General features: G+C 45.8%; 1 protein-coding gene across 4 annotated transcripts in view; it reads left to right on the plus strand.

Moving 5' to 3' along the window:
- TRPM3 (transient receptor potential cation channel subfamily M member 3) overlaps window positions 1-17,985 on the plus strand; it is a 591,964-nt gene that overhangs the window by 476,815 nt on the left and 97,164 nt on the right. For all 4 annotated transcript variants that reach the window (XM_066604176.1, XM_066604177.1, XM_066604178.1 and 1 more), the window contains exon 12: window positions 9,260-9,310. In XM_066604176.1, the coding sequence (XP_066460273.1) occupies window positions 9,260-9,310 (51 nt within the window). The remainder of the gene's footprint in view (window positions 1-9,259; window positions 9,311-17,985) is intronic.

Here is a 17,985-nt window from a genome sequence, read left to right on the forward strand (position 1 = left end):
TTCCAGATGATAAATTCCTATCAAGTGTAACAAATGCAAGTGATTGCCCTTGTTTCCTATTCAGATGCATGCATTTATATGTGACCTTCTCATCCTGTCTAAGAAGCCTAACACAATACTTCTCAGCTGCATTGCTGTTAATGATGCGCTACGTTTCCCCCTACATGTCCCCAGGTGTAGTGGATTATGTATCTGTGATTCCTATATAGTGAAGCATTCTAATGCATTACTTCAAAAAAGATAGACTTGTTACAAGTTATACATGAAGGCAAATATGAAACAGCTTTATATGATCAGTAGAGATGAGCGAGCACCAAAATGCTCGGGTGCTCGTTACTCGGGACGAAATTATCGCGATGCTCGAGGGTTCGTTTCGAGTAACGAACCCCATTGAAGTCAATGGACGACCCGAGCATTTTTGTGTATCGCCGATGCTCGCTAAGGTTTTCATTTGTGAAAATCTGGGCAATTCAAGAAAGTGATGGGAACGACACAGCAATGGATAGGGCAGGCGAGGGGCTACATGTTGGGCTGCATCTCAAGTTCCCAGGTCCCACTATTAAGCCACAATAGCGGCAAGAGTGCCCCCACCCCCTCCCAACAACTTTTACTTCTGAAAAGCCCTCATTAGCAATGCATACCTTAGCTAAGCACCACACTACCTCCAACAAAGCACAATCACTGCCTGCATGACACTCCGCTGCCACTTCTCCTGGGTTACATGCTGCCCAACCCCCCCCCCCCCCCCCGCACGACCCAGTGTCCACAGCGCACACCAAAGTGTCCCTGCGCAGCCTTCAGCTGCCCTCATGCCGCACCACACTCATGTCTATTTTGAAGTGCGTCTGCCATGAGGAGGAGCCGCAGGCACACACTACAGAGGGTTGGCACGGCTAGGCAGTGACCCTCTTTAAAAGGGGCGGGGCGATAGTCCACAATGCTGTACATAAGCAATGAGAAATCCAATCCTGTGCCACCTCCATCTGGAGCTACACACGTGGGCATAGCAATGGGGAACCTATGTGCCACACACTATTCATTCTGTCAAGGTGTCTGCATGCCCCAGTCAGACCGCGTTTTTTTATAAATAGTCACAGGCAGGTACAACTCCGCAATGGGAATTCCGTGTGCACCCACAGCATGGGTGGCTCCCTGGAACCCACCGGCTGTACATAAATGTATCCCATTGCAGTGCCCTGGACAGCAGAGCTAACGTCAGATTAAATGCAGGTGGGCTTCGGCCCACACTGCATGCCCCAACCTGACCGGGGTTTTTAATTCATAGACACAGGCAGGTACAACTCCCTGTGGACCGACAGCATGGGTGGGTGCCAGGAAGCCACCGGTGGTACATAAATATATCCCATTGCATTGCCCATCACAGCTGAGGTAATGTCATGTTTAATGCAGGTGGGCTTCGGCCCATACTGCATGCCCCAGTCAGACTGGGGTTCTTTAGAAGTAGACACATGCAGTTACAACTCCCTGTGGACCCACAGCATGGGTGGCTCCCTGGAACCCACCGGCGGTACATAAATATATCCCATTGCAGTGCCCAGCACAGCTGATGTAACGTCAGCTTTAATGCAGGTGGGCAAAAAATTAATTCGATTACACTGTAGGCGAGGGCCCCAAAAAATTGGTGTACCAACAGTACTAATGTACGTCAGAAAAATTGCCCATGCCCAACCAAGAGGGCAGGTGAAACCCATTAATCGCTTTGGTTAATGTGGCTTAATTTGTAACTAGGCCTGGAGGCAGCCCAGTTAAAATAAAAATTGGTTCAGATGAAAGTTTCAACGCTTTAATGAGCATTGAAACGTATAAAAATTGTTTACAAAAATTATATGACTGAGCCTTGTGGGCCTAAGAAAAATTGCCCGTTCGGCGTGATTACGTGAGGTTTCAGGAGGAGGAGCAGGAGGAGGAGGAGGAATATTATACACAGATTGATGAAGCTAAAAGGTCCACGTTTTTGATGGTGATAGAGAACAATGCTTTCATCCGCGGGTGCAGCCTACGTATTGTTTAGGTATCGCTGCTGTCCGCTGGTGGAGAAGAGAAGTCTGGGGAAATCCAGGCTTTGTTCATCTTGATGAGTGTAAGCCTGTCGGCACTGTCGGTTGACAGGCGGGTACGCTTATCCGTGATGATTCCCCCAGGCGCACTAAACACCCTCTCTGACAAGTCGCTAGCCGCAGGACAAGCAAGCACCTCCAGGGCATACAGCACGAGTTCAGGCCACGTGTCCAGCTTCGACACCCAGTAGTTGTAGGGGGCAGAGGCATCACCGAGGACGGTCGTGCGATCGGCTACGTACTCCCTCACCATCCTTTTACAGTGCTCCCGCCGACTCAGCCTTGACTGGGGAGCGGTGACACAGTCTTGCTGGGGAGCCAGAAAGCTGTCAAAGGCCTTAGAGAGTGTTCCCCTGCCTGTGCTGTACATGCTGCCTGATCTCTGCGCCTCCCCTGCTACCTGGCCCTCGGAACTGCGCCTTCGGCCACTAGCGCTGTCGGATGGGAATTTTACCATCAGCTTGTCCGCCAGGGTCCTGTGGTATAGCATCACTCTCGAACCCCTTTCCTCTTTGGGTATGAGAGTGGAAAGGTTCTCCTTATACTGTGGGTCGAGCAGTGTGTACACCCAGTAATCCGTAGTGGCCAGAATGCGTGTAACGCGAGGGTCACGAGAAAGGCATCCTAACATGAAGTCAGCCATGTGTGCCAGGGTACCTGTACGCAACACATGGCTGTCTTCACTAGGAAGATCACTTTCAGGATCCTCCTCCTCAGGCCATACACGCTGAAAGGATGACAGGCAAGCAGCATGGGTACCCTCAGCAGTGGGCCAAGCTGTCTCTTCCCCCTCCTCCTCATCCTCCTCATGCTCCTCCTCCTCCTCAACGCGGTGAGATATAGACAGGAGGGTGCTCTGACTATCCAGCGACATACTGTCTTCCCCCGCCTCTGTTTCTGAGCACAAAGCGTCTGCCTTTATGCTTTGCAGGGAACTTCTCAAGAGGCATAGCAGAGGAATGGTGACGCTAATGATTGCAGCATTGCCGCTCACCATCTGGGTAGACTCCTCAAAGTTTCCAAGGACCTGGCAGATGTCTGCCAACCAGGCCCACTCTTCTGTAAAGAATTGAGGAGGCTGACTCCCACTGCGCCGCCCATGTTGGAGTTGGTATTCCACTATAGCTCTACGCTGCTCATAGAGCCTGGCCAACATGTGGAGCGTAGAGTTCCACCGTGTGGGCACGTCGCACAGCAGTCGGTGCACTGGCAGATGAAACCGATGTTGCAGGGTGCGCAGGGTGGCAGCGCCCGTGTGGGACTTGCGGAAATGTGCGCAGAGCCGGCGCACCTTTCCGAGCAGGTCTGACAAGCGTGGGTAGCTTTTCAGAAAGCGCTGAACCACCAAATTAAAGACGTGGGCCAGGCATGGCACGTGCGTGAGGCTGCCGAGCTGCAGAGCCACCACCAGGTTATGGCCGTTGTCACACACGACCATGCCCGGTTGGAGGCTCAGCGGCGCAAGCCAGCGGTCGGTCTGCTCTGTCAGACCCTGCAGCAGTTCGTGGGCCGTGTGCCTCTTCTCTCCTAAGCTGAGTAGTTTCAGCACGGCCTGCTGACGCTTGCCCACCGCTGTGCTGCCACGCCGCGCGACACCGACTGCTGGCGACATGCTGCTGCTGACACATCTTGATTGCGAGACAGAGGTTGCGTAGGAGGAGGAGGAGGGTGGTTTAGTGGAGGAAGCATACACCGCCGCAGATACCACCACCGAGCTGGGGCCCGCAATTCTGGGGGTGGGTAGGACGTGAGCGGTCCCAGGCTCTGACTCTGTCTCAGCCTCCACTAAATTCACCCAATGTGCCGTCAGGGAGATATAGTGGCCCTGCCCGCCTGTGCTTGTGCACGTGTCCGTTGTTAAGTGGACCTTGGCAGTAATCGCGTTGGTGAGGGCGCGTACAATGTTGCGGGAGACGTGGTCGTGCAGGGCTGGGACGGCACATCGGGAAAAGTAGTGGCGACTGGGAGCTGAGTAGCGCAGGGCCGCCGCCGCCATCATAACTTTGAAAGCCTCCGTTTCCACAACTCTATACGGCAGCATCTCCAGGCTGATAAATTTGGCTATGTGCACGTTTAACGCTTGAGCGTGTGGGTGCGTGGCGGCGTACTTGTGCTTGCGCTCCAACACTTGCGCTAGCGACGGCTGGACGGTGCGCTGAGAGACATTGGTGGATGGGGCCGAGGACAGCGGAGGTGAGGGTGTGAGTGTAGGCCAGGAGACGGTAGTGCCTGTGTCCTGAGAGGGGGGTTGGATCTCAGTGGCAGGTTGGGGCACAGGGGGAGAGGCAGCGGTGCAAACCGGAGGCGGTGAACGGCCTTCGTCCCACCTTGTGGGGTGCTTGGCCATCATATGTCTGCGCATGCTGGTGGTGGTGAGGCTGGTGGTGGTGGCTCCCCGGCTGATCTTGGCGCGACAAAGGTTGCACACCACTGTTCGTCGGTCGTCTGCACTCTGTGAAAAACTGCCACACCTTTGAGCACCTCGGCCTCTGCAGGGTGGCATGGCGCGAGGGGGCGCTTTGGAAAACAGTTGGTGGATTATTCGGTCTGGCCCTGCCTCTACCCCTGGCCACCGCACTGCCTCTTGCAACCTGCCCTGCTGCTGCACTTGCCTCCCCCTCTGAAGACCTGTCCTCAGTAGGCGTAGCAACCCAGGTGGGGTCAGTCACCTCATCGGTCACGACAAACTCCTCCGGTGGGAGAGGAACCATTGCTGGCCATTCTGGGCAGGGGCCCGGGAACAGTTCATGGGAGTCTGCCTGCTCCTCAGAATGTGTCATTGTAATGGAGTGAGGAGGCTGGGAGGAAGGAGGAGCAGCAGCCAGAGGATTCAGAGTTGCAGCAGTGGACGGCGCAGAAATCTGGGTGGTCGATAGATTGCTGGATGCACTTTCTGCCATCCACGACAGGACCTGCTCACACTGCTCATTTTCTAATAAAGGTCTACCGCGTGGACCCATTAATTGTGAGATGAATGTGGGGACGCCAGAAACGTGCCTCTCTCCTAATCCCGCAGCAGTCGGCTGCGATACACCTGGATCAGGAGCTCGGCCTGTGCCCACACCCTGACTTGGGCCTCCGCGTCCTCGCCCACGTCCACGTCCTCTAGGCCTACCCCTTAGCATGGTGTATTACCAGTAGTGCAGAAACAGAACGCTGTAATTAAATGTGCCGCTTATTGGCCTGTGGTTGGAGGCTGACTTTGCTTACGGAACACACAGCAGAGGCAGGAAAGAATTTTGCGCAACCCTGCTGTAACACTTAGCTGGCTGCGTATGAATTAGGACAACTACCCCCAGCAGAGACCCAGTACACTTGTGGACAGGAATACAGCGGTGATGTAAGAGGCAACACAGAGGCAGGAAAGAATTTTGCGCAAGCCTGCTGTAACACTTAGCTGGCTGCGTATGAATTAGGACAACTACCCCCAGCAGAGACCCAGTACACAGAGGACGGTCACAGGCAGCCCAAATAGATTTTTTTTCCCAAATGTTTTTGGAAAGGCCCACTGCCTATATACACTAAATATGTCTTCTGTCCCTGCCTCACCACTACTGGCCCTGGACAATGTAAAATTACTGCAGACTGTTTCACTGTGGACAGGAATACAGCGGTGATGTAAGAGGCAACACAGAGGCAGGAAAGAATTTTGCGCAAGCCTGCTGTAACACTTAGCTGGCTGCGTATGAATTAGGACAACTACCCCCAGCAGAGACCCAGTACACTTGTGGACAGGAATACAGATGTGATGTAAGAGGCAACACACAGGCAGGAAAGAATTTTGCGCAAGCCTGCTGTAACACTTAGCTGGCTGCGTATGAATTAGGACAACTACCCCCAGCAGAGACCCAGTACACTTGTGGACAGGAATACAGCGGTGATGTAAGAGGCAACACAGAGGCAGGAAAGAATTTTGCGCAAACCTGCTGTAACACTTAGCTGGCTGCGTATGAATTAGGACAACTACCCCCAGCAGAGACCCAGTACACTTGTGGACAGGAATACAGCGGTGATGTAAGAGGCAACACAGAGGCAGGAAAGAATTTTGCGCAAGCCTGCTGTAACACTTAGCTGGCTGCGTATGAATTAGGACAACTACCCCCAGCAGAGACCCAGTATACTTGTGGACAGGAATACAGCGGTGATGTAAGAGGCAACACAGAGGCAGGAAAGAATTTTGCGCAAGCCTGCTGTAACACTTAGCTGGCTGCGTATGAATTAGGACAACTACCCCCAGCAGAGACCCAGTACACTTGTGGACAGGAATACAGCGGTGATGTAAGAGGCAACACAGAGGCAGGAAAGAATTTTGCGCAAGCCTGCTGTAACACTTAGCTGGCTGCGTATGAATTAGGACAACTACCCCCAGCAGAGACCCAGTACACAGAGGACGGTCACAGGCAGCCCAAATAGATTTTTTTTCCCAAATGTTTTTGGAAAGGCCCACTGCCTATATACACTAAATATGTCTTCTGTCCCTGCCTCACCACTACTGGCCCTGGACAATGTAAAATTACTGCAGACTGTTTCACTGTGGACAGGAATACAGCGGTGATGTAAGAGGCAACACAGAGGCAGGAAAGAATTTTGCGCAAGCCTGCTGTAACACTTAGCTGGCTGCGTATGAATTAGGACAACTACCCCCAGCAGAGACCCAGTACACTTGTGGACAGGAATACAGCGGTGATGTAAGAGGCAACACAGAGGCAGGAAAGAATTTTGCGCAAGCCTGCTGTAACACTTAGCTGGCTGCGTATGAATTAGGACAACTACCCCCAGCAGAGACCCAGTACACAGAGGACGGTCACAGGCAGCCCAAATAGATTTTTTTTCCCAAATGTTTTTGGAAAGGCCCACTGCCTATATACACTAAATATGTCTTCTGTCCCTGCCTCACCACTACTGGCCCTGGACAATGTAAAATTACTGCAGGACGCAATGCTCTGCACGGCCGATATACAAAAAAAAAAAAAAGTGCAACACTGCAAAAAGCAGCCTCCACACTACTGCACATGGTTAGATGTGGCCCTAAGAAGGACCGTTGGGGTTCTTGAAGCCTAAAATAACTCCTAACGCTTTCCCTATAGCAGCTCCGGCACCAGCAGCACTGTCCCTGATCTCTGTCAGAATGCATCTGTCGCGAGCCGCGGGAGGGGCCGATTTTTATTCTCGGGTGACACCTGATCTCGCCAGCCACTCACAGCAGGGGGGTGGTATAGGGCTTGAACGTCGCAGGGGAAAGTTGTAATGCCTTCCCTGTCTTTCTATTTGCCAGAAAAGCGTGCTAACGTCTCAGAGATGAAAGTGAAAGTAACTCGAACATCGCGCGGTACTCGCCTCTAGTAACGAGCATCTCGAACACGCTAATACTCGAACGAGTATCAAGCTCGGACGAGTACGTTCGCTCATCTCTAATGATCAGCTTTAAAGAACTTTTACTGTTTGCATGTGGCATCATGATTTGCAAGTAGAAGCTGTGGTAGTTTATAAAGCACAATTTGCCTCGGTCATTAAGATTTTAGCATGTTGCCTAAGGTAGGTAACTTGAAATGACCGGTCTCCCTTATTGGTGCATTCTGGGCATTTACTATTGATGACCTATCAGCATTGTAGATATAAGAGCAGCACCAATGTACCAGACTGTCCCGGATGATTAGTCCTCAACACATTCATATAGAATACAATACTAGAAAAAAATGCAGTAAGATATCAGCATTAGTGTAATAAATGGCTCTACTATGGGCCAAAATATAATTGTTTTGTATGTCTGGCTCTGATTTGGGCCTCGTTCGCACAGGCGATGCGATCTTCGGCCTCACATGAACTGCTTTCTTACCCATTTAGATGCCATCGACCGGGGGGAGAGAGTTCAGCTCTAAACTATCTTTCCCCTCTCCGCCCCTTGCCAGCTGCCGGTAAATGGAGAGGGTGGGAGCTTAGCAGAGCTAGTCATGCTAAACTCCCTTCCCCTTCCCTAGCCTATGGGAGCTGTCAGCAAGGGGAGGGAGAGGAACTTTAGCAATGCGAGACGCTGCTAAACTCCCTCCCCCTTCCCTTTCCTGATGGCTCTCATAGGCTCCCATAGGAGTCTATGGAAACGGCTGGCGTATTCCCACAAAAGGTAGAACAAGTCCTATCTTTTCTGGCAGTGCGTAAAAGCAACCAGCCAGAATGCACACCGTGTGTGCTATCTTTTTCATCCGTCTGATTTTATGCACCGGAAAATCACCCCTCTGAACAAATACATTGGAATCCAATGTTTCACATGGTCGCAATTTTCAGCAGGCATTGTATCGCGGCAAAATAGCTGCAATAAAACACTCATGTGAAAGAAGCGTAAGTCTGCATATTTTGTATTAACATCTTAACCTATTTTTTATTAGTTAATAGTTGATTGGGATCCTCGTCGATCAGCTGACCTTCAGGCCAACTGTCAGTGCAGCGGGGCAGGACATCTGGATCAATGATCAGGGCCAGAAGTGTAATAGACAGCTTCACTCCCATTGAAATCAACGAGAGCGATGCCTTCTATTACTTCAGGATCCTCATTGCAGTCAGAGCCAGAGATGTAATAGAAGATATAGCTACTATTAATTTCAATGGGAGTGAAGCCATTTATTACATTTCCTAACCACCAATGCATACATCCAGCTTCACCACTCTGACAGCTGAGGATCCTGATTGGCGGATCCCCATTAATCAACTATTGATGACCTATCCCAAGGATAAGTCATCAATAATAAATGCCTGGAATACCCCTTTAAAACAATACATGATGAAACTCTTGATGCCTGTGGCCACCACTAGTGGGCACTCATTGCAAATGGCTTCATACAGTTATTACTGAACTCAAAAGGAGCTCCAAGTCAGAAAAGTTATGACTTTGTTGGGAACATGGAGAAGTTCAGTACCGGGCCTTTTCTCACCTGCTCACCCTATAGTAACAACGTTGTTTGCTTATATGTGTAAGGGTGGTTTCACATCTCTGTTGGAAGGTCAGCAGAACCCCTGGGCTGGTGTGAAACCACCCTAAGCCACTTGGCACATAAATGGTATCCTAAGGAATTCTGTTAGGACTGAATTATGGAGAGCAGCTATACATTATGATCAGAATGCTTTGTGCCGGATTTTATTTTTGTACTTTTGTAATTTCAATATCTTTTCTGTTCATTATATTTCAGAGGCACGGGCCATCAAATACCTTATACCATTTGGTCAGGGATGTCAAAAAGGTAAGAATCAAATTCCACAAAAGGAAGAGGTAAACTAATTTCCCATTCATCCCTAGATCTTAGTAACTCTCTATTTTGCATGAGCTTTTCTTCCAAGTGTGACTATTATTTACCATGTGTATCGCCTCACTTTGCCAACATTCATCTCCATCTTGTTATATTTCAGCATGTATCAAGAAGATTTTTAAAAATAACTTGCTGATCGTTGGAGGTCTTACTGCTGAGACCCTCACCGATCTCCAGAACTGGAATCCCTTGTCCCATTTTGTCTGCCATTGTGGGGGTCTCTTCTCCTGTCACAGTGACATCAGCATGAAGGGAGCGCTTGCTGAGCATACACGGTCAGTGCTCCATTCATTTCAATGGGGCTGACAGAAATACCCGAGACGGTGCCGCTCAGATATCTCCAAAGCCCCACTGAAAGTGAATGTAGCGCTGGTGCGCTTGCGTAATCAGTGCTCCATTCAGTCTCCTTCTCACTGCAGGGGGTGCAGTAATCCTGCAGTGAGGATTGGGGATACGGGATTGGTGAGGGTCTCTGCGGTGAGACCCTCACTGAACAGCAAGTTATCCTCTATGCCATGAAAAGGGGATAACTTGTATTCTTGGTACAACCACTTTAATTTATTGGTATAAAAACACTCAACCTTTACATGAAGGTGGTTGACTGGATTTTGGAGTTCCACAGTAGTTGGGGCACAGTACAGTAAAATGTCTGGCATAATAAACTCATAAAATAATAATTACATTCACTTATTATAAAAAAAGAAGAATGCTTCCATATGGATGGGCTAGAATTGCTTTATGTTCAGGGAAGATATTGAGCAAGACCTTTAAAACCTTGATACATACTTCTCATGGATTAGACTTTCACCATCAAACTATAATGTAGACATTTTGCTCAGCATTGATAAACACTTGTTACAGAATTGTTACTGGCATCAACACACAGGATTTGTGAATACATTTTCAAGTCTTTTAGTATAAGAACATTCCACTGGAATTCAGGGTTTCCAAGGGGGCTTTCTCTTTCTGCTATTATACAATGGCGCCATCTGCTGGCTAGAGCCAGTACTGCAGTATGGGACACGCTGGAGAGGCCCCCGACAATAGAGCAGCCAGTAGTATACAGTAAGAATACCCTGCCAGACATCTTCTAACATTGGAGCTGTACAGCCTTCAATCAGAATGTCTGAAGACGTCAGACAGTGGATTGGAAAGGGTTAACCTAGAACAAATATCACCCTTCATGGACCTATAATCCTGTCCTTCCTTTGTGGAAGTGGCACAATCTGCATTATTCATTAGGCACTGTAAACTCCTGGCACAGAGCAACTAATTTTGATAAAGGGCTATGTGCTCCTGAGCAGCTCCCTTGCCACAAGCACACACTGCATTATGAAGCAGAGGCGACTACTATTATATATATTCATGTTACTTGTGAGAATATACACACACACACACACACTATAGATGGATGGATGGATGGATGGATGGATGGATAGATAGATAGATAGATAGATAGATAGATAGATAGATAGATAGATAGATAGATAGATAGATAGATAGATAGATAGATAGATAGATAGATATTATAGATAGATATGATAGATAGATAGATATTAGATAGATAGATATTAGATAGATAGATAGATAGATAGATAGATAGATAGATAGATAGATAGATAGATAGATAGCTAGATATGAGATAGATAGATATGAGATAGATAGATAGATATAAGATAGATAGAATCCGAGCAGAACTATCTATCTATCTATGCAATATTAATATGTAGATATACATTTGACACTTTTGTAGATTTGATTGCGTTGATGATTGCAACGAACAGAAATCCTTCTGTAGAAATAAAGCATCAGGGCCAACAGGTTGTCATAGAAGATCAGACCAGCATTGCTCTAATTTTCATAGCTGCCTAAGATAAAGCTGAATAAAGAAGTGTCCATGAAGCCGGGTTTCCAGGTTTCTGCTCTGTTAATCTGTAGAGCTCCATGAGTCACAGCTATGATTCAGAGATTACTGAATGCCTGGGTGCCGGTCTCAGAAAACAAGTCTTTGCATATAAATATTTCACGGAAGAGGCACAAAGGATTTTATCGGTTAACATTTTGGTTCACCTATTATTCTGTACAGTGACATTATAAGATTAGCTTCAGCTTTGAGATTAGTCGTCACGGTTAGTTTAGTTTGGTCTTTGCTGGTCTACGTTAGACCGAGGAACACATTCAGGATAAATACCTTTGGAAAAAGCGGAAAATGTTGTACAATTTGCTACTCTTTCCTATAAACTCCATCCAAATATACATTTTGCTGTTGCACATTGTTGAATAGACATAGACATCTGTACACTTTGTATGCTTGCATATTGCTAGTACTGGAAACGCTGGGCTCCTGCTACATTGTAACATCTTTGAACCTTGGTATGTACAGGGATGTGGAAAATCTCTCAGATGTTTGTTTTTATTGCATACTTGTCATAACAAAAATGTTTTTGGTCTTTAAAGTAAAATAAATAAAATGCAGTGTTAGAACAGTAGAAAGACACTATCATGTAGACCCTCAACCTCATGAGATGCCCTTCAGTCTGGGCCATGACAAGGGGTAGGCATGCATAAATGGGTTTATTTAGAGGGATGAATATGTACTCTCTGTTACTTTACAGGATTCTTTCCCAATGAAACGGAACTTTTTCTAACTTTTTCTCTTAACTTTCTCACATGGAACAGAGAAGACATATATGTCTGGACTAGAGATGAGCGAGTATACTCGCTAAGGCTAACTACTCTAGCGAGTAGTGCCTTAGCCGAGTATCCTCCCGCTCGTCTGTAAAGATTCGAGTGTCGTCGGAGGGTGGGGAGCAGCGGGGGAGAGCGGGGAGGAACGGAGGTGGAGAGTTGGGAGGAATGGAGGAGAGATCCCTCTCTCCCTCTCTTCCCCCCCCCCCCCCCCCGCTCCCCCCTGCTCACCGCCGCAACACACCTGTCACCCGCACCGGTAGCCGAATCTTTACAGACAAGCGGGAGAATACTCGGCTAAGGCACTACTCGCTCGAGTAGTTAGCCTTAGCGAGTATACTCGCTCATCTCTAGTCAGGACCCTTTATGAACGTGATCAATGCTGCTATAATGCTCATAACTGCCAAAATAAGACAGACTGCCAAAGTACCGCCACACTAAAAATTCGGGATTTGTGCAGTTGAAAACTCTGCTTTGAACATAAAACAATTAGATTTCAGAGTTGTGTTAGAAACTGAAATAGACTAATGCACCTTTTAGACACAACGAGAGCCCCATGATTATCGCTTGCCCGAGCGAATGAGCTGGTGACGTCATCACCAGCTCGTCTGCGCTCAGACAGTGTGTTTAGACTGCACAATCCTCGTTGAGAATTGTGTGGTTCTCGTTTACCTCTCATTCAGTGTTTCACATTCCTATGTGATACACCGAAGGATCAGTGATTAAACTGCTCAACAAGTGAACGAGCCGGCGCTGATTTTTATGCTGACTGAAACTGAATGACGAATGAAAGCCTCACGATTTTCATTTGTTGTTGGCTTGTGTTTAAACTGAACTAATATCAATTAGTTTTGCTCGTTTGATCAATTAACTGAGCGATAATTTCGTTGCGTCTAAACGCAGCGTTACCAATGTCTCTAACATTCAAGAGTTCAGAAAAGGCGGGCGAATAAATCAGTATTGTCAGTGTATCGACTATGGGTCGGTTTTCCATTATGGAACTATAGGGATTACATTTAAGCCAATGGAGGCTGAAATTCTGGATTAAGGATTTCTGGCTCCGTTATTTTATAGGCAGTATACTATATATCCATAAAAGGGAATTTTGCGAAATGTTGATATTTACAAGAGTTTTGAAGATTCACTCAGTTACCTTAATAATTGGGGTCATATGACTAATATAACAATTAATAAGGCAAAATTTTTTGTATATGTTTTTCTGATCTAATTGCCTAATTTTTTTAAAGACCAGAAACCTTTTATAGTGTGACCAATACGCAATAATAGGGGGCATTTGGAAGAATACAAACAATGTTGTAGCCCATTCCAAAAATGACAATTTGCATCTGATCATCCATCATACAAGACTCCTGCCGTTCAAAGATGTTCCAGGAGCCCACATTTCCACATTTGCTATTGCAGGTATATCAAAGGGGGTTCTTAATGTAGTAATATGCATTTATAAAAGTGAGGCCTGTTTTCATGGAAAAGCTCAATGAGAAGAGAGACTAAGACTAAAGTTGAATGCTTTTGCTATTTTTGATGTTCCAAGAAGTGCATGCTGAAGAAGCATTGCAGCTCTGCACACTTCCCGGCCACTGTGCCCCATTTGGTACTAATGAGCTCACAATCGTTCTTCCTTTAGAGCTACATATTGCTAAAGACATGGATGGTGCATAGTTGCAGTCTGGAAGTGTGTAATCAGATACATGATGTGATAACAGTGTATCGTTGTTGCTAGGGTAACTGTTTGAAAAATTATATGTTACTTTCATAGGTTATTACTGATGGGAATGCAATAAAATATTATTTTCCGACGCCCCACAATTCTTACATTTTCATCACCCACTGGTATTGCGAATGTTACTTACAAAGAGACAGAATCAAACTAAGAGCTAAGAGGTCAAACCGTGGCGGAGATACACAGCCACTTTAATGCAAGTGCTGTTCTAGCTGGACAAGCCTTATAATTTATAGGACTGTTATACTACTAACATACTATAATGAGTTGGGATCAAACTTTCTATACTATATAAGGACCAATTACTCTCAGCATTCTAGTTTTTACAAGGGAAGAACATTTGTCCTTCACTACAAACAGCGCATGTCATTAAGTGCCTTGAATCTACCCTTATAAGTTCCCTATGACATGATTCATGGTCCGTGTCCATATTTGTGCAGATTCTCCTTCATGCATGATTCCAAGACCTCCTCTAGAGGTTTCCCATCTGGTGATGATACTATTAAAGAGCATTGATACTGTACAACCAGAAGACATTATGGTCATCCTAGTGGTGCTATTTTGTTCTTTCTGATGGGAACTGAAACATTCTACGTTTTTGTGAACCTGTTTTGCTCTTGATGAGCAAGAAGAGTAATTCATGTGTGAGTAATGTCCATTGACATGTTCCTAGTGGTTCTCCGGAGTTGTTTGCAATGTGTGGTCCCTGGTTAAGAATCGTTGGTCTTGTGTGTCCAGAGGTGTAATCATTTTTCATGTTATTTTAAACAAGCAACTCCAAGTTTCTTTGTTGTTAGGCACAGAAATTAAACGGTTAATACATAATTTATCATACCAAACTATTCCCATAATGAAATCTCCATTGTCTCACGATTAAATATTTTATGCAAAATCATATCATATATAACAATTTTTTAACTGAATTAGTTTTTAAAAACATTCTCCTGCATCTAGGTATTGCATTTATGTACTTATATCTAAGACAGTCCACCTGATGTGTCCAGTGCTCATGAAGAAGCAACTTCCAGAGTCAATCACTCTGCCACCAGGAACTGGGTGAAGAGACTAAGCCTCTGAACAAGCCTATCCGCCTTTACCAATATTGGACACATTAGGTGGACATTCTGAAAGAAAATCAATAGAACACCAGGGGGCGCTATAGCAAGTATGTGACGGTAGTATCTGCACACAGGAGCGTTTTAGGTAAATTATTGTAATTGAAAAATTGTCATGGTTTGGATGATCTAGTAGAGAACTCTAATATTTTATCATGGAACAACCCATTTAACTATAAAATAGATTGATTAATATCATCTAGGTTGGCTTCCCTGCAAGAGTACATGTTCACTAGTCAATTCTACTGGATATAGGGGAAAGAAAAACGTACAAGGGTTCTCTTCCTAGGGCAATCTCTACTTGTTAGAAGAGTCACTTGACAATAAGCTGATTAGTGATAAGTGTCTTCCTGCTGGAATTCACTGGAATCAGTTAGAATCTGTGAAAAAAAACTTGCAGTAATTGTTCAATTTCCCAGCAGCACCACCACAGGGGAAATGAAGCACTACACTGTGTAGATTCACATGAATGGCCTGTCTGTGTAACATGGGATAGGATTAGAGATGAGCGAGCACGCGACCAAGCACCATTCGGGGGAGCGGTGGGGGGCAACGTGGGGAGCGGCGGGGAGAGAGAGAGAGAGATTTCTCTCTGACTCTCCCCCCGCCACCCCCCACCCCCCGTATGCCGTATGGTGCTCGGTCAACTAATGAGTTAGTCGACAAGACCGATGCTCGATCGAGCATCAGCCTTAAACGAGCGTGCTCGCTCATCTCTAGATAGGACAGATCCTCCAAAGCTAGAGATGCGCTTTGTTACTGCTCTCCACTCTGGCCAAGAAATGAGGGTCCTAAACAGATTAACTCAGAATCTCCTACTAGGGTGTAGGAAAATGTTTTTTTTTTTAAACTGGACAACTCCTTCAACTAAATAAATATTGTCATTTGTATAGCACAACTTATTCCGCAGCACTTTCAGGTTTTTCTTTTTCATTTATTACCCCCACCAAGCTGGGTACTCATTTTACCAACCTCAGAAGGATGAGTCAATCTTGAGCCGGCTACCTGAACCAAGCAGGGATTGAACTTGCCACCTTCAGGTCGTAAGCGAGAGCTTAGGCCTGCATTTCTGCTGCCTTTCTATGGATACATAGAAATACTTATAGAAAGACATATTGAAAACTGCCCTATACCAGCAATGCCTATATGGCAGCACTTGGAGTTTATATGGCTCTGCATAAAATCAGAGGCATGCAGAGGTACAGTATGTCCCCATAGACTGCTAGGACTTTCCTATCATGGATCCGTATCACTCTAGGTATTTATGAAGCTGTCATATGGCCATGTGCATGAGCCCAAATCTAAGCTTTTTTTTCATTTTCTTTTTATTGTCCTATATTGAGGACTGCTGCTTGAATAGTAAATATCAGCAATATTTTTCTACTTTGATCACAGCTTTAGTAATGAGATATGCAAACACATCTATGAGCTTTGCATAACTAGAAGTTAAGTTGGACAATCTGAAAGTCAAGAAATAATTTTTGTTACAATACAAAGTTTAGCTAAAAAGCTTAATTCATAAAATTGAAACTACAATAAAAAAAATAAAGCTAAAGGTCCTCTGCATACATAGAAGCCATTACTTTCTTCATAAAGGTACAATTAGGGCTGGGGCTACATGATTGAAGATTATAGTGTAGCCTTGTGAGCTTGCAGTCTAATAAAACTCAATGTGGGTTACATGTTGCTGGAATCGTGCCCCGCAGATCATAGAAAATCCAGCGAGGTTGGATTTTTTTGTGATTTGCAGGTCGTTGCCATGGCAACATGATCACATTGAGTTCTATATGGCCTGCGTCACATGGGCGTAAAAAGTGATTTACATATTCACTTGCACCACTTATTTGCGTAATGGGCATTGCGTTTTTGAGTGCCTGCATGTGTGTTTTGCTGTACTTTTGGCACACACAGGTCATGCTCAATTGCAGGTGCAAAAAAATCACACAAGCACGCTCCCATTCACTTAAATGGGCAATTAAGTTAATTAGTTCCCTTTTTTAAGCACAAAAATGCAGCAAAATAGAGCATGGGGCGTATTTTTTTTTCCGCAACTGAAATGCGTGTGCAAAATACGTGCATATGCACAAACCCAATTTGTTCTCTTTAGGGCTTATTTACACAGACATTGGCGTTTTCTTTGTGCGCCAGCAAATGCCGTAAAAATGCGTGAACGGGCACACAAAGCTAATGTTTGTGTGCCCGTTCAGACGGCACGGCCCCGGTGCCTATATGCCAAGCCCACAATGCCATTGGGCATGGGGATACAGTTTAGTGCTGCTAAACAGTTCTCCCTCCCCATCGCCGACTCTCTGCAAGGGGAGGAGGCGGGATGGGGCGGGAGCTAGTGTGCTAAGCCCACGCCCCTTATCGGCAGCCAGCAATGGAAAGGGGCAGGACTGCGCGGAGCTTAGCTTACACAGCTGCACTGATGGAAAAATTTAAAAAGTTATGGCTGTCAAAGACGGCGACAGAAAGCAATTTTTCAAAAATGTATTTTAATTTTTTTGAGTGGGACAACATAATAAAAACCATAAACATGTGATATATCCATAATTGTACTGACCCACAAAGGAAGATAATGCTAATTTTTACCTTCCTATGAATGCTGTAAAAACAATATACCCGCCGTCTAAAAAAAATTTGCATTCACCCCAATGCATTATATGGTACATTAATGGTGCCATTGAAAACTAAAGCTCATCCTGCAAAAAAAAAAGATCCCTTATGCAGCGATGTCGCTGGAAAAATAAGAATAATGATATTTTATTTTGAAAGTGGCAATGAAATAATGAAAACACAAAAAAAAAAAGGGCTGCCGTGGGGTTAACGTTTCTAGCTGTGATTATGGATGGGCAGTATAGAGGAACAGGTGCAGTAAGTATATAATGGGCAAATATATAATTGTTGATTACATAGAAGAAGTTTAGAAAGTCTGTAAATATCTCTCACTTCCAGTGTTTGCTGAGCATCTCAGAGGGACAGACAGTTTATGTTCTGTATAGTAGAAAGAACAGTGAGCGCCATCTTGTGGCTACAACACAAAACTACAAGTCCATATAACCTTT

Source organism: Eleutherodactylus coqui, chromosome 5 (genome assembly GCF_035609145.1).
Source record: "Eleutherodactylus coqui strain aEleCoq1 chromosome 5, aEleCoq1.hap1, whole genome shotgun sequence".
NCBI classification, from domain to species: domain Eukaryota; kingdom Metazoa; phylum Chordata; class Amphibia; order Anura; family Eleutherodactylidae; genus Eleutherodactylus; species Eleutherodactylus coqui.